This window comes from Spermophilus citellus (genome assembly GCF_964194105.1).
Source record: "Spermophilus citellus genome assembly, chromosome: 2".
NCBI classification, from domain to species: domain Eukaryota; kingdom Metazoa; phylum Chordata; class Mammalia; order Rodentia; family Sciuridae; genus Spermophilus; species Spermophilus citellus.
In genome coordinates this window covers 40,198,407-40,219,352 of record NC_138183.1, presented here as the reverse complement: position 1 = coordinate 40,219,352, position 20,946 = coordinate 40,198,407, and the positions used below count along the sequence as shown (strand labels likewise).

The 20,946-nt window shown below is 37.2% G+C and overlaps 1 protein-coding gene across 1 annotated transcript in view; it reads left to right on the top strand.

Annotated features, from left to right (window-relative positions):
* Positions 1–20,946, top strand: part of ACO1 (aconitase 1) — a 51,598-nt gene that overhangs the window by 6,389 nt on the left and 24,263 nt on the right. Inside the window, exons 2-7 of the mRNA XM_081278819.1 lie at positions 10,555–10,673; positions 11,756–11,924; positions 12,943–13,080; positions 18,498–18,567; positions 18,690–18,873; positions 19,764–19,903. Of these exons, the coding sequence (XP_081134945.1) occupies positions 10,577–10,673; positions 11,756–11,924; positions 12,943–13,080; positions 18,498–18,567; positions 18,690–18,873; positions 19,764–19,903 (798 nt within the window). The 5' untranslated portion in view covers positions 10,555–10,576. The remainder of the gene's footprint in view (positions 1–10,554; positions 10,674–11,755; positions 11,925–12,942; positions 13,081–18,497; positions 18,568–18,689; positions 18,874–19,763; positions 19,904–20,946) is intronic.

Genomic DNA, 20,946 nt, shown 5'->3' with positions numbered 1-20,946 from the left:
AATTAGATGTTGCAATTATGCAAAGACATGAAACCATCTTTCTAAACAGTGTGACTTTGAGACTCAGAACAGATTCTTGTGCCCCTTAATGCCTTGGAACTACTAAAATGATATCACACTCTCTGTAGCCATTTCTTTCTCAGATTCCTGAAGTTCTGCTTTTAGTCTTTGTTGTCAAGAGTTAATCCACTTTCAATGAATTAGCCTCTCTGTACCTGAGTGTGGATGTGGTTCTATCCATTCTCTCTTGACCTAAGGAGAACTCCAGGCCAGCCCATCTTTGGTAATATGACTTGCCTTGGGCCATTGCTCCAACAGACAGATATGGACCACTTAATTATTCATTATCTTCATAATCCTTTCTTTGTAGAATTACAAAGAAGGTACAAGTTGTGGCATGGATCATGAAGAAGGTGCATCACTGTAAGATAAAGTGTCCTCCTACATGATTCACCAGTTTTGAATTTTTATTGAGAAGGGGAATGGTGAATTGCCAAGAATTTGTTATGCATTGAGAACTATGCTAGGGCAGATGTATGAAAGGTGGAACTGTGTGATAAGGTGGGACCAAGTCTAGGCTGGGTAGAAGGATATCATGTTTCACTAGATCCTTATTTACTTAGGTAAGGAATCAGTCACTGTCTAAGAGCCCATGATGCCTTTATTATTTATATAAATCCATCCTTTCAAAATTATTTATTGTACAAATTTTTCCAAAATTAAGTACATTTTAGGGAGCTTGATGTTGACTATTTGGTCCTCACTAGGTACTTTAGAGTTTGAAGATTATTTTAAAGTAAGTTTAATTGTTTAATTCACTTAATTTGGATCTTCCTATGTGAACTGACCTTAAAAAGATAGTTTGTGCTGCCGGTTGGGAGGCTCTGGCATCAGGACACCTGATCACTTAACAGGCACAAGACCTTGACAAGTAACCTAATCCCTCTGATGCCATCTTCACCCCCATAAGACAGGGTGTGGTGCCTTTGTCATAGAGTTGCTGTGTTAGACCTGGTGGGTGAGGGAGCTTGCACCCCAGAGGCTCTCGGTTTGTCTCCAGGCTGCTGTGCTTCTGGAATCACATAGCACCTTCTGCATAATGCACCATGTTGCTGCCATTCTTCCCTACCTCTATCTTATCCTACCTCTTGAGCTCCAGCTGTCTGCTGGCCTCTTTGCCTCAAATTCTCTGTCTAAAACCAACATCCTGGTTTCCATTTGGGTCACTGGCTCTGACAGTTTGCCCAAATGAAACAGGAGCAATCCTAGACCTCTCTTTCTGCCTCACCTGCCCTCAGTCCATTCTGTCATAACTGTCCCTGGGATCTTTGCCTTCTGCCTCTCCTCATTGCTGCTTCTCCCCCAGGCCCTTTCTGATTGGATGACTGCAATAGTACTGTAACCTGCTTTTCTGACACTAGTCTAGCTGCCTCATAGTAAGTCAGTCCATACCACTGCCAGAGTGACCTGAAAAATCAAATCAGGTCTTACCGATTACAGCCTGGAATCCTTGTTTGGGGCCTCTTTTTCTTCATTGTAAATCCAGATCTCTCAGTGAACATCTGATGATCTGGACCCTGCCTGCCCCTGTTCTCTTAGCCCTCCTCTGTGTGCACCCTGTACTTCATCCACATGGAACAACTTCATGATTCTCACAATATCACTCAATTGTGCTTGACACATATCATTTTCTCCGCCAGACTATTCTTTCATCAGACTCCCATTTCATTGTTATTCTGGAAGACGTGTGGTGTTTCCTGAGCCTAGAGACCTTTCTGACTCCCTCCCTCTCTGGACTAGGTGCTCATTCTGGCTGCTTCCTTACTGCCCTTGGTCCACCACTGCTGCAGCATGGACTGTCCAATGCTGTGATTATCTCACCAGCTTCCCTTCTCAGGCTATGAGTGAAGGAGGAGGGCACTTTGGTCCCTTCATTTTAGTGGTCCACAAATACCAAATGCATTAATGAATTCCCATCAGTTCCTTTTCTTAGAGTCCAGAGAAGCCCAGGTATCAGATAACTTAGATTTTCAGTGCCTAACTATGTTGTTATCCTGCTGTGGATAAACAATGTGCTTGTCAAAAACAAACAGCCCAGGAGCATGAGGTCCTCCTGGTTGCTGTCCTTCTTAACAGAAAATCGGTAAGATTAGGATTTATATATTAAGCTTCTGGGAACTTCATTAGCATGAGTCTTCATGCCTGAATCCAAACATGTATGAGACTGTGATGAGACCACAAAGACCTCAGAAACTTGATGAGTTCACAGAGATGAAGGTAGCTCTGGGAGACATTTGGCAGCTGGACATGTAGACTTTTGAATCTCTTTCTTTCTCATTCCTGAATTTTAAGTTAAAAGATTATCACAGTTTAGAAAATGAATTCAGGAAATTAAGGAAATCATGCAGTGTTCTTAAAGAATGAGTCTCATCTAGGCCTTCTCTGGAGTGCTTTTAAAATCTGCCTTCCTTTCCTCCAAAAGATAGATACAGTAGAACATCGTTGTGTTCTTTGCAGGTGTCATTTACTAAGCTCCACTGGTGATATGGGAGTTGCAAGGTAAAGACTTGCCTTCTAGGAAGGAGCTGAGGGTGACCTCTCCAAGGAGAAAATGAGATCAGGTGGGTCTGGACCCATCTGAAGAGTGCTGCCCCCACTTCTTCCTCTGCTTTCAGGACAAATGTTTCATGACTACATGGCCTGGTTTTCTCAGCCTGTCTCTGGAATGTATAAAAGGCAAAGTTCACCAAGATTTTTGTGATATTCTGCTTTTATTAGCCCACAGTGAAACTAAAAAAGTAAAAATGAAGTCTCTTTTGAGTTGTTACAACTAATTTGAAGTGAGCTTAGAGGATATGTTGGATTAGATCTTTCTCTTTGGGAGCTATGTATGACATTGCTTCCACTTGGAAAGTGAGCTCAGAATTGGGGATATTTAAGAGACAGAGGAGCTCAATCAGGCATTGCTGTGGCAGGGCCCTAGTCCCCTGAATCCCAACCATTATTTTTGATGGTGGCTAGGCGTATCTGCCAGTGACTCACGATCATTTCTGTGGCACATCCTGAGAATTTCCAGTGTTACTTAATAATGAAGTTCAGAGAAGCAAAAGGTTAGGTCAGATTTCAGGAAATAGCCACTCCTTATGGTTACTATGAGTTCATTTCTTATCAAACATTAACAAATTTTGATGTTGGGAATCTACTGTTAAATTAGGTGTGGAGCCTGGAGTGTGTAGTTTGTCTTTATCAGAGTCCTTATAGTGGCCGACAAAGCCCTGTGAAGTCTGGCCTCTGCTGTCTCCCCAGTTTTTCTGTCTTTTGCACTCACTCTGGCCTCTATGCCTTTCCTTGGACCCCCTGCCCCAGCATGCCCCTGCCTCAGGGCCTTTGCATGAGATCTTATCTTCACCCAGACTGCACTTGGTTTATCCCCTCACTTCCTTCAGGGCTCTGCTCAGGTGAAACTGACCCCAGACTTCACACTCCCTGCGGCCTTCACCCTGCCTTACCCACAGAATGGGTCACCTTCTGACATTGTATATTTATTTATTTGTTTGTTTAGTCTGTTTCCTTCCACAAAAATGGAAGTATGATAAGAGAAGAGAAATTGTCTCTCTGTTCACTCATATATTCCCAGGACCTAAAACAGACCCTGCACATATTGAACAATTAATATAAACATAGATTAAATGAGTGAATCATGAACTTGTTTTCTTAGAAAGGACTTTTTTAGATCATTAGCCAACTTCATTTTAGATCACTGACCAACTTGATTTTAGACATTGGGAAACTGAAGCACTGAAAAGTTACGGATGACTAAAAGTGAAAATTATTTAATCACCATTATAACTTTTTTAAAAAATCTAGAAATGTATGTGGAACATTCTGGTCAGTTATCCAGATGGGACAGAAAACAGAAAAAAATAGGCTGATAATCTACAAAGTTAGCAAGAAAAGACAAATTACTGTGTGATGGCTGAGCTCTCTAACATAGAAGGCAGTGTGTTCATCTCTGTAGCACATTGTGTGCCTTGCATATAATTAGTGCTCAAGAAAGAAATATGCTTCTGGATTTGATTATTTTGTGATAGAACCATTTATTTCTGTAGGATGCTTCTTCTGCACCAGTGTTTTTTTGTATTCTCTTTCAAAATGATTCTTCCAGCTTCTTCTCCTTGGAAGTTCTTTTAGTTACAAGTATAGAGATAGCTTGTGTTAGTTACAAATTAGGAAGTTTTTGTTTTATTGAAATAACTTTCATTGAATAGCTGAAAGGATCAGAGAGGTGACCTGTTGTCTGGTATAGTTCGGAGATATTTAGTGGATACAATTTCCCACGTGCATCCCCATCAATTAAAAGAAAGAATAAATGTTTCTAGCTCTCTGCTTGGGAAAGAATCAAGTTGACAAGCCATGGTGATGTTGCTGGCTTGGGAAGTGCTGACCTCAGTATTGCTTACGCTTATGTAGACATCCTTGGAATCTTTCATTTGACAAAAAAAAAAAAAAATTGTTTATAAGTAGCACAAAGTTCAGATACACAACATTCAGTTTGAGAGCAGGACCAATTAATTTCTTTTAAACAGAAAAAAAGAACATAGCTAATCTTTCTCGTGAACTGAAGTAAACCCTAAAAAATACAGTAACGTTACTTAAAAGTTGGAAGTTGTGAAAATACAGGATGAGTACATTTAGGAAAACAGAGGAAGAGAGAAAGGAGGTGGGCACATCACATGAAATATAAAAGAGATCTTACTGTTGTTTACATGCATTTTGAAAACCTCCTCTTGCATATCTTTATGCATATCTTGCATATCCTAAGTAAACAATGCAGAGGATATGTGTTCTATATACACCATAGAAAACAAATGATCCCCAACTGATTACCTTAAGCGTTTTTAAACTACACAAGTCCCTTGGAAACTAACATTTATCCTCAAAACAAAAACCCCTCTGTCCTCACCCTACTACTTACAGGAGCTCTGCTGTACAGGGTCACTCCTCACCTCTGCTCCTTCCTACTGGTATGTGTTTGGTTGTAGGGCCCATTAATATCCTTTCCTCTTTTTCATAAGGCAGTCTAAGAGGATTCACCTCTGACAGCAGAGGCAGTTAAATCATAGATTTGTGTACTCCATAGACTGGATAGAGACCCCCAGAGGATCTAATTTTTTTTTTTTCCTGATATTTGGTACTTAGCTAATGTAAGTCACCTATTTCAAACAACTCTAAAAATCCAGCTGTGACAGATAAACATCATAGCATGCACTTCTCTTGAATGCTGATGCTAATTTTGAACCGTTAGCTGTTGGCTGATGTGGTCCAATGTGATTTTTTTTTCCAACATGATTTTCTTAATGATTGATAGCATAGCATTTATCCATATGTTGTACTAAAAAAAAAAAAAAAAAAACCCATTTGCTAGATTGCTTACCCGGCTTGGAAGTTTAGTCTGGGTCACACTTAGCAAAACTCACTGACCTAAATGGGGATTTTTGCTTGTTATTTTAACTAATCACCTTTGTATCTTGCTGTAACTAGTGAGTCTCGCATGTACACAAGCATAAAGTCAAGTTGTACAAATATTTTAGGGCTGCTGTTCATGTAAGGGGAAGTCGTGTGGATTGCAAGTCTCGAGTCTAGGTAGAGGCCAAGGATAGTGTCAAGCTCTCCAGGTTACAGAACTGAGTCTCATCCAGGTTAATATGTCAGTAAAATCTCTTGGAGATGAGAACAATTAGTCACTAGAGGCCATCATAGTGCCTCTCGGTTTGATCAGTCTTGACAGACAGTTGATGTATAAATGAAGAAATTCAGATGTCTAACATAGGTGGGAAATCATTTAATTTAACTAGCTATTAAAGAGATGCCAAGATTAGCTTTTTAATCACTTGTTTTGGCAAAAGATAAAAATGAATTGTGTTGCCTGGTTTGGGCACCTGCATTCACTATTTCAGAAAAGGGTCATTAAATTAAGACAGCCTTTCCTGGATATCTTGGTGCTTTGTAACAAAATGAAGAAGTGTAAATCCTTTAACCCTGCTGTCCTACTTCTAGAAACTAAAAGCTAGGAATTTATTTAACTTAATGGATTAAGGACATTCCAACGTTTGTATGCAAGAGTTGCAGCATTGTTTGAATGGTAATACTTGAAAATAACCTAAGTATTTTAATGAAAAGGATTGAAGCAAATTAGTATCTTATTAAGATTTTCATGGTGTAGTTAAAAAAGATGTGAAATATCATGACTGCCATATTAAGATATTTGTTGTCTACTGATAAGTGGAAACAAAAAACAATTTTCTAAACAATTGTAAGGTCTGAAATTTTTTTTAAGAAAACTCAAATGCATTAAAAGGTCATTGTAAGGGAGTTTAAGGGGGTCATTTTAAGGTTATGAAGGAGGTTTCTCAGGGGGTCACTAACCCATAGAGACCTCCAGATTTGCCACAAGGGTGATAGTATAGGTGGAACCTTAGAGCAGTTCTAAATTCCTGTGTCCTGCCAACTTCTGTGGAGGGGCTTCCAAGCAAAGCCTTTTTTTTTTTTTTTTTTTTTTTTTTTTTTTTTTTTTTTTGCTGCCTTAATATAGCTGTTACTATTTCCTATTGACCTATGGCTCAGTAAAGAGTGGGAGGGACAAGTGACAATTCCTGGTCTGACTAGGTGCCAGGGGACCAGTGGAGAGAAGTAAAGACAACACCAGCTTTCAAACCTGAATCTCTAGAGGATTTCTTTTGGCTATCTTCAGCTCTAGGGGCCTGGTAGTGACCTTCAGAGTAGGAGCTGCCGCATCTATCGAGGTATAGTGGGGCAATAGAAAGAGCCAGGGTTCAAAATCTAGCTCTTCCTCTTACTAGATATATTCCCATGGGCAAGTTTTTCCATCCCTTTGAGCTGCAGTTTCCACAGTTATAAAATGGGAATAATGATATGTTTTCATTTATGAAGCTGTTGCCAGGATTAGAGAAGACAGTTTATAGAATTTGGCACATGCTTCTATTTAGCAAGTGGTAATTGCTTCCTCTTTCCCCTAACCTCTACAAGTCAGATTTTCTTCATGACTAATGAATGTAGACAGCTAGTTTTGAAAGGAAACAGGAGGCAGACAGTAGAGCTCTTCACACAAACCACTTTCTGTAAGAGTCAATGTTGGTCTTGTATCCATCTGAAATATGGGCTTTTTAGGATGGTGGGAATAGCAGGAATCATGTGAGTCTTCCAGTGTTAATAATGTCAAGGCTGTTTGTAAGCTACAGAGAAAGTAAATAGACACATCTGGTCCCCAGTGTATGGTGGCAAATATGGGTATAGCTTAGCAACTGGTTTAGCTGTAGAATCTTAGCAGACTTTGGGCCCTTGACCCTTGAGAACCTAACACGGAGATTGCATGTTTCAGAACCCTAAGTTCTGGACAGAGGAATGACCTATCTTGATCTGTTCTCCAAGGGTTTCCCACCACTTTGTTTAGCTTCAGAAACACTAAAAAGCCCCACAGCCTTTGTAGAGATGTTCTTCTATTGATCCTTTTCTTCAATCAGGTAAAAACTAGTTTTACTATTGAAGTTACTGCTATTTGGAGTAAGAAAGTTAAGTTAGGGTTGTGGCATGGATAACAGAGAGAGTAGCAGTATGGTCTTTTTAAATGTATGCTTTCAGAATTCTAGTCAGTGGAATGATTAGTCTCATTTCTGAGCCCACAGATTTGTAAACTTCTGCAGGCAGGTAAGTAGTATGTTTCTTATTAAACAGAGTATTGGGCTGGGGTTGTGTCTCAATGTGGTAGAGTGCTTGCCTAGCATGTATGAGGCACTGGGTTTGATTCTCAGCACTGCATATAAATAAACAAATAAAATATTCATTAAAAACTAATAAAAAAATTAAAAAAAAAACAGTATTGACAGGTGTTTTTTTTTTTTTTTCTCTCTCCTGGCTGGCTTCTCACTTAGTGGCAGTTATTAACAAATCTTTTGCATTTGTGTGACACTTTATCTTATATGCACTTTCACCTCCAAAACTAAGGCCACCATGCCAGAGCGGCCTGCTTTACTTGCACAGATTCCTTGTCTGTGCCCTGAAGGCATTTTGGTTGTGACTCTAGGAATTCCAGCTCCCTGTGCTACCTACTGCTTCCTGAATTGGGTGTAAATTCTCACCTGGCATCCCTCAGCTTCCAGTAGTGATTCTCAAACTGACCACTTGGGAAGTGGTGATTCCTGCCCTTTCGCCTGTCTGTTCTGGTCAGTGTGGTTCAAGGGGTGGGGAGGGAAGTACTCAGGCATTTTTATTTTTAACCGGAAAGATGCCCAGGTAATTATCATACAGATGGACTAGGATAAGTACTTTCATAAGCATTAGGGATGTTCCATCCTCCCTGGCTGGATTTTTTTTAATTTAGTCTTCATTTCATAATTCCTGGAGAAAGAAGTTGGCCTAGATGAGGTCAAATACCTTCTCTCACTACTGCCAAGTGGCAGCTGCTGCCAAAATCATGTGAGATGAAATAAAACAAGAAGTTCCAAGGAAAGGGGCTTTGCAAAGAACCTCCCTTTCTTGAACTCGGCATTGTCTGATACCTGTGCCATGTCCTGTTGCCTGCTGCACTGGTAACTCCAGGAAGACAGAATCCATTTCTCAACCAATTGCTTCTTCCCAAAACCACCTAGTACAGGCTGCATACTGTTTATTGAAATGCTTAAGACCAGAATAGTTTCAAATTTCAGATTATTTTGGATTTTGGAATATTTGCATGTGCATAATGAGATGTCATGGGAACAAGACCCAAGTCTCAAAATTAATTTCACTTATGCTTCATATATACCTTATACAGGTAGCCTAAAGGTAATTTTAGACAGTATTTTTAGCGTAACAGTGTTTTCATGTGAGGTCAGGTGTGGAATTTTCCACTTATGGCTCTATGTCAGCACTCAAAAAGTTTGCTTTTTTCTTCATTTTGGGTTTCAGATTCTTGGAATAGAGATATTCAACGTGTACTAGGCCTTGTACAGAAGAGAAGTACAAATTTATTTTATTTTAAAATTTTAACTAGGTTTTTACTTTTTGTTGTTATTTGTATTCATAGCTAAAAGAAAAAGGCAAAAACTAAAAACTATGTCTTCATCCCAGTCTTAACTTCCAGGTCTGTGTTCCTCTTAAGGGAATCAGTCCCTGTTATGTCCTTAACGAAGGTAAACTCTTGTCTATAGAGACAAGGCACACTTGTAACATTTTATCCTCACAAACAGTCCTTTATATACATGGTGTTTTTTCATTTTATAATAATATATTGATCCCTTCCATATAGGTCATTCCATAAATATTTTGAATATGTGAGTAATATTTACTCATATAAACTTTGGGAAAGCAGGACAGTGTTAACTATTCTTACCTTAAATGAGACTCAGGCAGGAGGATTGTAAGTTCAAGGCCAGCCTTAAAAACTGATGAGGCCCTAGGCAACTGAGTGAGACCTTATCTCAAAAAAAAAAAAAAAAAAAAAATTGGGAAATGGATTGACTAACAGGTTTTTTGCTCAAGAGGTAAGACCAGAAAAGCAAGTCCTCTCACTCCCACCCCACTTCATTTTGCTCTGAGTTATGTAATTATTTAAAATTGTTCTTTATCTGTGTAGTAAGGGTCAGGAACATTGTCTTCCACTGTTCACTGCTTGTAATTTGTAAAGAGATATCTGAAAAGTTCTGGGGTAGAGGGTCCTCTGTAAACATATCTGGGGAGTTTAGACCTTTATGCTATCACAGAATACTTTAAAGATGGTCTGATGTTCACGAGGCCTTGAGTTCAATCCTCAGTGCTTAAAACAAAAAGATTCCCGATGTCAACATACTAATGCCACCATATACCAAAGCAGATCAGGAAGATTTCTAACTATGGTGTTCAGGTTTAATAAAAATGCTGCAAAGACTGGTTGTGTGCCTATAATCCCAGCAAATGTGGGAGGCTGAGGCATTCAAGGCCAGCCAGCCTCAGGAACTTGGCATGACCCTTTCTCAGAATAAAAAATAAAAAGGGCTATGGATGTAGCTCAGTAGTAAAGCACCCTGGGTTTAAGTCCCAGTACCAAAAATAAATTAAGTAAAACTTAAAATGTTGCAAAAATAGTTATAATAGAAAATATATAAGTACCAAAAATGACTTCTGTCAAGTCTCCATTTATATTCAGATTTTATGTAATTGCATGTTTAATTATATAAAATTACGAGTCCATCTCAGAAGTCTGTTCACATTCTCATGGTCTTCTGTGAGACACATCCTTCATTTCCCTTTTGCCCAACTCTTAACAGAGGAAGAATATTGGGAAGTTGTAGAAATAGGACAAAAGAAGTTTGTGGTTTTGTGCTAACTAGAGAGGTAAATGCTTTCACAGTAGCTATACAGAAGCCCATTACATTTGCTAAGAGTGTCATTCTTGTCTTCATTTAATTCCCCTCATCCCTGAATTTTGAAAAAATAACAAGTATAGAATCTGTAAGTGACTGTGTGCTGTAATCGTTAAAAGAAGGCCCAACTTCGAAAGTAACAAGTTCTTTTTCTTAGGGACACGTGACTATCAGTAATCATGAAGAACCCATTTTCACACCTTGCTGAGCCTTTGGATCCTGTACAACCAGGAAAGAAATTCTTCAATTTGAATAAATTGGAGGATTCAAGATATGGTAGGTACATGGCTCTATAATGTATTTTCTCAGATATCAATTGGGATTTGTTTGCATAATAATTAAGTTATATTATTAATTCACTTTGAAGAGCATTGGAAGAGGGAATAACAGAATGGCTGAATGTTCTTGGTTTAAGCACACACACACACACATACACACCTTTCTTACATTGGTTATTTTTAGTTACATGTAACTTTATCACATCATAATATATAGTGTTTGTAGATAAATAGCCTATGATTTTATGTGAGTAATAACCACATGGGGTCATGTTTATAAAATGCAAAAAGTCCTGAGTGAGCTGAGGCCCAGAGTGAGTCAATGATGTGTGCTCAGATAACAAGTGTGGGCAGCAGAAGAGGACAAGAACACAAGTTATTTTTATTCCAAATCCTGGAATAAAAAGCTTTATTCCAAAGCTTTTTCCTCTCTTTCACTGTCTTTTTCAGATAGTAATGGTAAATAATTTTCATATATCAAGATTTAACTTCTGTTTTGTAAATAAAAAACATATGTTTTCTTATGAATTACCATTGTTTTGTCCTAGAAACTCCAGTTACCAATGATAGTGCTATGTAGTGTTTAGGGTTTTATTTCATATCAAAGATTCTATGGACTCAATTATAGTAATTGTAAAAGGATTATTTTTTCTCATTTTTTGAGCATTACTTTTCATAAGAAATGTTTTTCTGTGCAAGTATATGAACATATGTAATACTTGCCAACATAATACAGTGAAAAATCTGGACTGATAATGAGATGTGATGACTCTGTGTTATTGAATCCAAGGCAAGGCAACCTTTAATAGGAGGGAAAAAATAAACTGTAATATTTGGGTTTTGACTAATCTGAGCATTTTCTACTACTGAATGTCTCTTAAATCCACTCATTATCTTAAACTGTCAGCTAGTTTACCCTCTTAACCTGTTAGAAGAATGATCTGATGCCTCATCTCAAGTTTGCATAATGATAGGTTTTAAAGAGGGTTCTTATGGTATCTCATATATATATATATATATATATATATATATATTTTTTTAGTTTTTGTTGTTTTCTAATGCTTCCCCCTTTATTCGCAGTACGCTTACCATTTTCAATCAGAGTTCTCCTGGAGGCAGCTGTTCGGAACTGTGATGAGTTTTTGGTGAAGAAAAATGACATTGAAAATATCCTAAATTGGAATATCATGCAGCATAAGAACATAGAAGTACCATTTAAGCCTGCCCGTGTCATCCTACAGGACTTTACGTGAGCCTAATGTCACTTCTTTCTTTACTGCTCCTTTGTCAGCCTTTCAAGAAAATTTTTATTATTTTTATTTTTAATCCAACCAAAAAATCTCTGTAGTGATTGTTTAATTTATCACCTAATATCCAGACACTTTCAAAAGAAAAAGGGGGTTCTTGTTCCTGGCAGCAAGAATAAACTGGGATTGTCTCAGGCGATCCCAGATGTATTGTCTACCCACTTTTCCAGTGGCAGTTGTCATCATCCTTGGTCTTGAAGATCTAGTCCTGAGTATCCCAGGGAAAGGTAAAAGAAAGTGTGTGGAGCAGAGCTGTCCTGGAAACTTTTGCCCAGGGAGCCAGGTTCCTGACAGTTATACTTGAACATTCTGGTTCTGTTTGTGAGGGACAATATGTACTTCACAGGCCTGACTATTAGTCCACATCCTGCTGTTCCTAGGAATCCTTGCTTCCTGTCACATTCCCTTTTCTGAGACAGTCTTTCCATTTTTAAATGATACCATTTTTTTCCAAACAGCCTAATTTCACTTTTCTGGAGGAAAATCACCAAATTTTATACTTTTAAGATAACGGAAGGATTCACTTAACATAAATTTGATTCACAGCCTACTTTTCTAAATTACATCCATTCTTTCAAATTTGGCTGAAGTTGAAGGTATGATCTGTCTGTCTTCTCCAGGTCTTTGTATACCCACCATGAGAGTGGGAAATGGTCACAGCAGTAAAAGCTCCTGAGTGTATGTGCCAGCTTTCCCAGTTTCTTTGTTTAGACCTAATTGTCATTAAACTTAATATAGTGGTAAAATTGGATGAAGACCCTTAAGTCATAGCTATGTGACTATGTTAGCTATGTGATTTCTATTGGTGAAAATATGCTTAGAAACTTTCACTTTTCTAAGTTACCTGTTGTTATCAACTCTGACAAGGTAGTCCCTCATCAGTATCTTCAATGGTGGCAAAAATTTCAAAATCTGATTATACCTGTTTAAAGCTATTTTCTGCTTAATTCTCTTTCTTAGAGGTGTGCCAGCTGTGGTTGACTTTGCTGCAATGCGTGATGCTGTGAAAAAGTTGGGAGGAGATCCAGAGAAAATAAACCCTGTCTGTCCTGCTGATCTTGTAATTGACCATTCTATCCAGGTTGACTTCAACAGAAGGTAAGGAAGGATTAAGATGAACACCTGGGGCTGGGTGTGGTGGCACACACCTGTAATCCCAGTGGCTCAGGAAGCTGAGACAGGAGGATGGAAAGTTCAAAGCCAGCCTCAGCAAAAGCAAGGATTTTTTTCATCCATTGGAGTTTTATTCCTTTTTGAGCCCAAGTAAATTTCATACCTGGTTGTCTGTGCCTCTCCATGTGGGTTTTCATAGTATCTATCCTTTTCCCCCCGTTTGTTTTTCTTCTGTTTTTTGGGATATCCTCTCGTGTCCTGCCCAAACCCTACATGTCTTTCCTGGCCAGCTTAAATCTTCTTCTTGTTAATCTCATAGACTTAGTTATTTCTTCAGTGGGCCAGGATTAATAGTGCTACATGTTCTTTGCTTAAGTAGTATTTATTTACCTTTAAAGTTTATTAAGAGGCCAGGCCTAAGTTGCTAGTTCACAAAAGTATACTTGCATATTAAATTTTCTTCTTTGAAAAAAGTGTTTTTTTATTTAATTTTTCCCTTTTTATTGTTGATTATTATATATAACAGTGGAATTTGTTGTTACACATGCACACAATATAATAGTATAATTTGGTCAATTTCATTCCCTAGTAAAGGGTTTTTTTACTAGGACCTTTTAATACCAATATCTTTTGATGCCAATGGTGAGAAGACAGATAAAAGAGAATCCCAATGTCTTGGGGAATTTAGTTTCTCCCTTTCTAAAGGAATTATAACCACTTTAACTTAGCCATCAAGATTCTCATTTAATCCAAGGATAACTTCAAGGTCACCTGGCTTAGTATGTTAAGTACCTATTACACTCTCAGCTCTCATATTTGGAGAGCAAACACCAAGGCAACAATCAAGTGGTAATGGTCAATTTTCCTGATTCAATTTATTTTAATGAATTTGTATCCCTCAATCTCATTCTCCCAAAGACTTTTCTTTAAATGGCAGGTGTTCATAGTGAATCTTTGGCTTAAAATAGCATCAGGACATTAAACATCATGCATTCCTAGTTTCCTTTAGTATACACACCAAAAAAATCATTAAAAAATAATGACACAAACAGCTGGGTGCAGTGGCTCATGCCTATAATCCCAGCAGCTCAGGAGGCTGAGGCAGGAGGATTGAAAGTTCAAAACCAGCCTCAACAACTTAGTAAGACCCTGTCTCAAAATTAAAAAAAAAAAAAATTAAAAAGGGATGGGGATGTGGCTCAGTGGTCAAGTGCTCCTGAGTTCAATGCCCAGTACCAAAAAAAAAAAAAAAAGTACCATAGCAAAATCCAAGTGAAGCATGTAGTGATTTGATAGAATCCAAAAGACCACTTGATGACATTGATCTGAAGGAAAGAACAATTGCCTTTGCCCTTGGAGTCAAGATAGTATAGATAGGAGTGAGATGAGAGGAAATTCTGCCATTTGTCCTTTGCTCTAAAAGGCAGAGTTTCTACCACCAAACCATGAAATCTCAATATAAAGATATAAAATCAGCTATTGCTGTGTAACAAAGTAGCTCCAGAACCTCAGTGGAGGTCAATGACAAGAATTTATTTCTAACACATTCACAAGTTGGTTGGGAAGTAAGCTGATCAGGTTGAGGTCAACTGGGCAACCCTACTTTCCCACTGCAGTGGCTGGTTTTCCTGCTTATCCTGCACCACCACTTGCAGGATAGCTGGGACAGCTCTGCTTCTTTGTTTCTTTTGGGATCCAGGCTAAAGGGGAAAACAGTTACCTGGTGATCTCAGAGGCTCAGAAGGGCAATCAGAAAAGCGCAATACCTCTTAAGGACTAGCACAAATCACATCTGTTCCTAATGCCACTGATCAGAGCAAGTTTCATGGGCAAGCCAAGAATTGAAGTATGGAAATATGGTCCATCTTTTGTAGGAATAACTGCAGTATTACCAAACTAGGACTTGGATTTCAGGTACTGTTAAGAGGCTAGTATCTTAATTATGACTACATAAAGTTGTTCAATAGAGAAAGAAAGAATTTCCACATATAATGCTGAGGAAATCAGGCATTTAGTGAAAGCAGTTAATAAGAATGAAAATGTTAATGTTTAAAAAAATAAGAAGGAAATATAATTATACATGTGCCAAATGTCTTTATGAGAAAGGCCTTTCTAAATTTAGAATCAATAAATAAAACAAGGAAAAAGAACTATAGATTTAATGACTTAAAAGTTAAGAAAAAGTAACTTGAAAATATTCACAACAAATATAAAAAATGGTTAATATCCTTAATTTATTAAGAGTGTGTACAACTCATTAAGAAAAATAGTAAGACTCAGCAGATAAACAGGCAAAGGAAAGTGTATATTCATACTAAAAGGTATTCCAAGTGGTAAACAGTATTGCAGCCTAAGTCTTATGGGTAATAAAGTATAATATTTGAGATAGCATTTTCTTTTATCAGTGTAGGTAAGATTAGAAAATAACATTAATTATAAAAAGTGTTATGAAGGAGGCACTTTTACAATCTAATAGCACTGTAAATTAGAAATGATGAAAGCAGTATATAGTAAGACCTTACAGATTTCCATATCCTTTGTCCTAGAATTTCTGTTTCCAAGCATATCTTTAATAGGTAGCTAAAATTGAAAAAAAGCTTACTGGCCAATAAAGTTCATTAAAGTATTATTTATAAATGAAAGCCTAGAAACAATCTAAATATTCAACAAAGTGAATGATTTATTAACTTATGGTACATGCCCAAAGTGAATTATTAGGTAACCTCTCAGTTATATTTATAAGGTGCTTAATCATTTGGAACATGTTCCTGTTGTAGTTCAGTGTGCCAGATACTAAATTTCATATATAGAGTGATCTCAGCTATACTAAAAGTTATGTAGGAATTAAAAGATTAGAAAGAGGTACCAGATAGCAGTTATCTCTAGGATTGTAACTGATTTTTATAGTAAGAAGCTATTACTTTGATAATTTTAAAAAGTTATTTAAGAATATAAAATAAACCAAGCATGGTGGCACAGGCCTATAATCTCAGTGACTTGGGAGGCTAAGGCAGGAAGATCCCACAAGTTCAAGGCCAGCCTCAGCAACTTTGTGAGGCCCTAAGCAACTTAGTGAGGCCCCATCTAAAAATAAAAAATAAATAAGACTGAGGATGTGGCTCAGAGTTATAAAATGACCATTCCCCAGTTAATATTGCAAATATCCAAACAAGATAAATTCAGGGTAAAGAAAAATGTGCTTTGTCCCAGAATTGACAGTTCTTGGGACAAAGAGATTGAAGTTGACAAATGTCAATTTTCTCTTTCAACCCTGAAACCATCCTTAGGCAACATCTCTCTTTCTCTGTCTTTCCTTTTAAATTACATGAGCTCAATTCAATATTTTGGTTTCAAAAGGAAGAGTTAAAAATATAGGCATAAAATGTTATTCTATTTGAAAGTAAGGTTGTTTCCTAAAGTCCCGCTTCAAAGGTTATAAAAGTAGACTCACAAATAATAGCCATCTTTCTTAGAGACTCATTGATGTTCCTAGGTTTACTTTCATTTCACTCGTCTGGAAGGTGAAAGTACCAGTGGAAACAGAATTGTAATTTATTTCATGTCTGGAGTCTGCTGACTCAAAATTTAAAGTATTCATGGTTATTAATGCACTGGGTCATTACCAAGTACCATCTAATTTTTTTTCCTTTTAAATTGAAACTCTGGTTTCAATTTTTTTTTTTTAATATTTATTTTTTAGTTTTAGGCAGACACAACATCTTTGTTTGTATGTGGTACTGAGGATCGAACCCGGGCCACACACATGCCAGGCGAGCGCGCTACCGCTTGAGCCACATCCCCAGCTCCTGGTTTCAATTTTTTTATAGACTTTTTCATTTATACTGTAGTACTAAAAACCTTATTGTGAAAGCAGGGGTGAACTTTGATTCAGATATTCAAATCTAGTGAAAATATGTAATTAGAACATTTTTGTTAGAAACATTTTCATTGGTGGTGTTTTGTTGTTTCTTGAGTTTTGGTTTTGCAATTCCACTTCCTGGTTTCTTTTCTCATTTTGTCATTTTTTAAAGGAATTAAATGTGATATGTCTCAACTCTTTTGGAACTGTGTGCTTTGAGCTTATTTTCATCTCTGTTCCAGAAATGAGTTAGAAAAACTGGATAAGGGGTGGTAGGGTGAGACATTTTTTAGTTAAATATTTCTGAAAATAATTTTTGGTCTAGTTTGAATAATGCTATTTGACCTCACATCATCTGGGAATTGAGGATCTAACTAACACATTATTATACTGTTTTATACAGTTACCTTGGAAATACCCTTTTTAAAAATTCCAGCAAAAATTTCACAATTTCTAACCAGATTTTATGAGTATGAAAACTATCTTGTCTATAAAATATTACTTGGGAACTGCTAAAGCACCATTCAGTGTAATTCTCAGGAACTATGAACTATGTCCAAATGTGAATTCAAATTATATAACTAAGAAGAAATTTTCCCTTTAGTCTATGAGGTCATTCACATTCAGAGACCTTATTAAAAGATTACTACATTGGGCTAATTTAGGAAAGTTCTGAGTGATTAAAAAAAAACTGAACTCTGTTTATTCATTCTAGTAATTAGAATTAGGCTAATTGAGCCAACTTTAGCATAATAGTTGTTTTGTTTTCATGAGGTTTAGTACCTGGAAATATCATATCATAGAACAGCCTAAGTGTTTCTGGCCTCTGCTCATCCTGTGAATATGTTGCATCTATCAGATAGATGCACCCAACATTTCCTCAGGTAGATGTTTCCCTTTCAGCCCTGTTTATGCTATGAGAAGCTCTCATATCTTCCTGGTGCTGCAGGGAAGAGGAAAAAGTGACAAGAATCCAGAAGTGCACAAAGTACAGAAGGAGAAAAGATGGGCACGGGGGCAGGACCATATTTTCTCACCTGTACTAGTAGAAATATGGTTGGAGGTCCTTTCTTGGGGTTTAGGGGGTGGGGGTTGTGGGGTTTTTAAATTAAATCAACTTAATGGACATACTATGAGCACTGTATTTATTCAGAAAACAGGTTAGTTTAAGAAGAAAGAGGATAAGTGAACACACACCTTTAATATAGTGGTCACCAGAGAGAAGGGGCAAATCATCCTAACTAAGGAGTCATTATTGTCCAAAGGAGTGTCACTTGATCTGGATCCTGAAACATGTAATATCAGTAAACGCTTAATTATGTTAACTTATAAAGTCTGATTTCGGTCTTTGATTACTGTGTTTCTTCAATCTGTGATAATCAAACTATGAGCACTGTCTCTGTGCTAAAACTGGAGTTGTGAAATGACTCAAAACAATGCAGTTTGATTATAAAATTGCCATTTTGTTTATTCATCACTAATAAATTTCATCCATAATACATTAAGCATTGAAGTTTATACATTTAGTTTTTCTTTCTCACAGGGCTGACAGTTTACAGAAGAATCAGGACCTAGAATTTGAAAGAAATAAAGAACGATTTGAATTTTTAAAGGTATGGGCAGAGTTTGGTTTTGTTATTTGGTTTTCTGTTTGTGGGGTACAAGAGAGAGGTGTTCAGACTGGGCAGAGGGGAATTATGTTGGTATTCATGATGTTCTTTCTGTTCAACCCCAGTGGGGTTCTCAGGCTTTTCGCAACATGCGGATTATTCCTCCTGGTTCGGGAATCATCCACCAGGTGAATCTGGAGTACTTGGCAAGAGTGGTGTTTGATCAGGATGGATATTATTATCCAGATAGCCTCGTGGGCACAGATTCACACACTACCATGATTGATGGTTTGGGTGTTCTTGGTTGGGGTAAGTGTACTTCCATGTTCCTTTTCCATATATGCTGTTCTGGAGCATGTACCTTAATTCACTTTGCTGCAATTAAATCTCAGTAGCATGTATTTGCATAATCACATGCAGAGGAGAATTGTTTTTGTCTGTTCACTGTTGTATTTCCAGTGCCCAGGAAAGTGCCTTGCATCTAATAGAAATTCAGATTTTGTTTGGAAAAATAAACTGCAATAATAGGTTAGGGACACTTTGCATAAATAAAAATCAACTGAGATGTTTGTTAAAAATGGAGATTCCTGGGGCTGAGGTTGTGGTTCATCGGTAGAGTGCTCATCTAGCACATGTGAGGCACTGGGTTCGATCCTCAGCACCACATAAAAATAAATAAATAAAATAAAATATACATACATGGAGTATAACTTATTTTAAAAAAAAGTGGAGACTCCTGCCAGGCACAGTGACACAAACTTGTAATCACAGCATCTTTGGGAGACTGAAGTATGAGGATCCAAGCTTGAGACTAGCCTGAACAACATAGTAATACCTTGTCTCAAAATAAAAAATAGAAAAAGGGCTAGAGATGTAGCTCAGTGGTAGAGGGCTTGCCTGGCATTGAAGCCCTGGGTTCAGTCTCTTAGTAACTCCCTCTCACACACAAAAAAAACAGAGACTCCTAAACCCTACTCACCCCACTGGGTGTAGCTTTGGGGGATGTTGATGACAATTACTGGTAGGGACATACTTTAAGAAACACTTGTAAAAGATTGTATAGAGGAAAATAGACTAACTGCTTCTTATAGAACTACAGCTCTACCAGTTAAACATTATAATTGTGTTTATTGAATTGATAGCTGAGGAATACAATGAGAAATAATGAAGCATTATTCTGGCCATCTTGTTTGTTGCAGGTGTGGGTGGTATCGAAGCAGAAGCTGTCATGCTTGGTCAACCGATCAGCATGGTGCTTCCCCAGGTGATTGGCTACAGGTTGATGGGAAAGCCCCAAGCTCTGGTAACATCCACTGACATTGTGCTCACCATTACAAAGGTAACTCAGTGACAAACAGGGAAGAGATAGATAGTTGCATCTCTGGAAATGCTAGGAAACAATACATTGATAGTCTTAAAAGGAGATGAGATAATGGGAATATTCTGTGGTTTAGATGATTATGTGCATTTTACTCTTCTTTAGCTACCCAAATCTTTTTCTTAATTTTAAAAATTGTGACAGTTTAAATATGCAGCAATTAAAATGATATTTATATGCCCACTTCTTAGATTTAACAGATGATAATATTTTGCCATATTTGCATCGTGACTATTTTTAAAGAAGTAAATATATAATGTTTATGGCTAAACCCTGCTTCCCATTCCTAGAAATAATCACTATCCTGTAGTTGTAAGAATCATTTCATTGCATATCTTAATACTTTGGCTACATTTTTCCACATGGTTTCTCTTTATTTGTAAATAGCAAATTAGTTCCCTGTGATGTTTTGAGTTTTTAAATTTACTTATTTGTATTATAAATTACATCATTATAAGAGATGGTTTTCCAGGTTGGGAAATATTAGGGTGTTTTTTCTTAAAATTTTGTAAGAAACCATCTGTTTCTGGGTGTGTCTGATTTGCTTCTTTTATATAGGCACCACACTGTAAAAGACCAAAAAGAAATTTTAAAAGTTTCTCTTTGATTTAATTTTGTGGAATTTGGAATTGGATTTGTTTGAACACCATAGCTTATCACTTATCACAAATATTTATACACTGTTTTTCAAACACAGAATGATATAGAACTTTACCACAAAATTTTTCAGAATCCACATAATCAAAAGAGCTTTTCCGTGTAATTGTCTGTGTTCTGTGAAACTGGCTTTTTGCAAAGTGCCAGAAGTCCCAGAGCCTTGGCAGGCTGATGGCTTGTGTGGAAAGATGGGGTTAAAAAATATTTTTGTTATTAATGTTACATTTGACTTGTTGCATGAATTTTATGCATTATACTTTTGAAAATACGTCATTTACTTATTCAACTAGTATGACTGCATAACAATTTAGATTTATTTAGATTGGAAAAATTCAGTTTTTTAACAC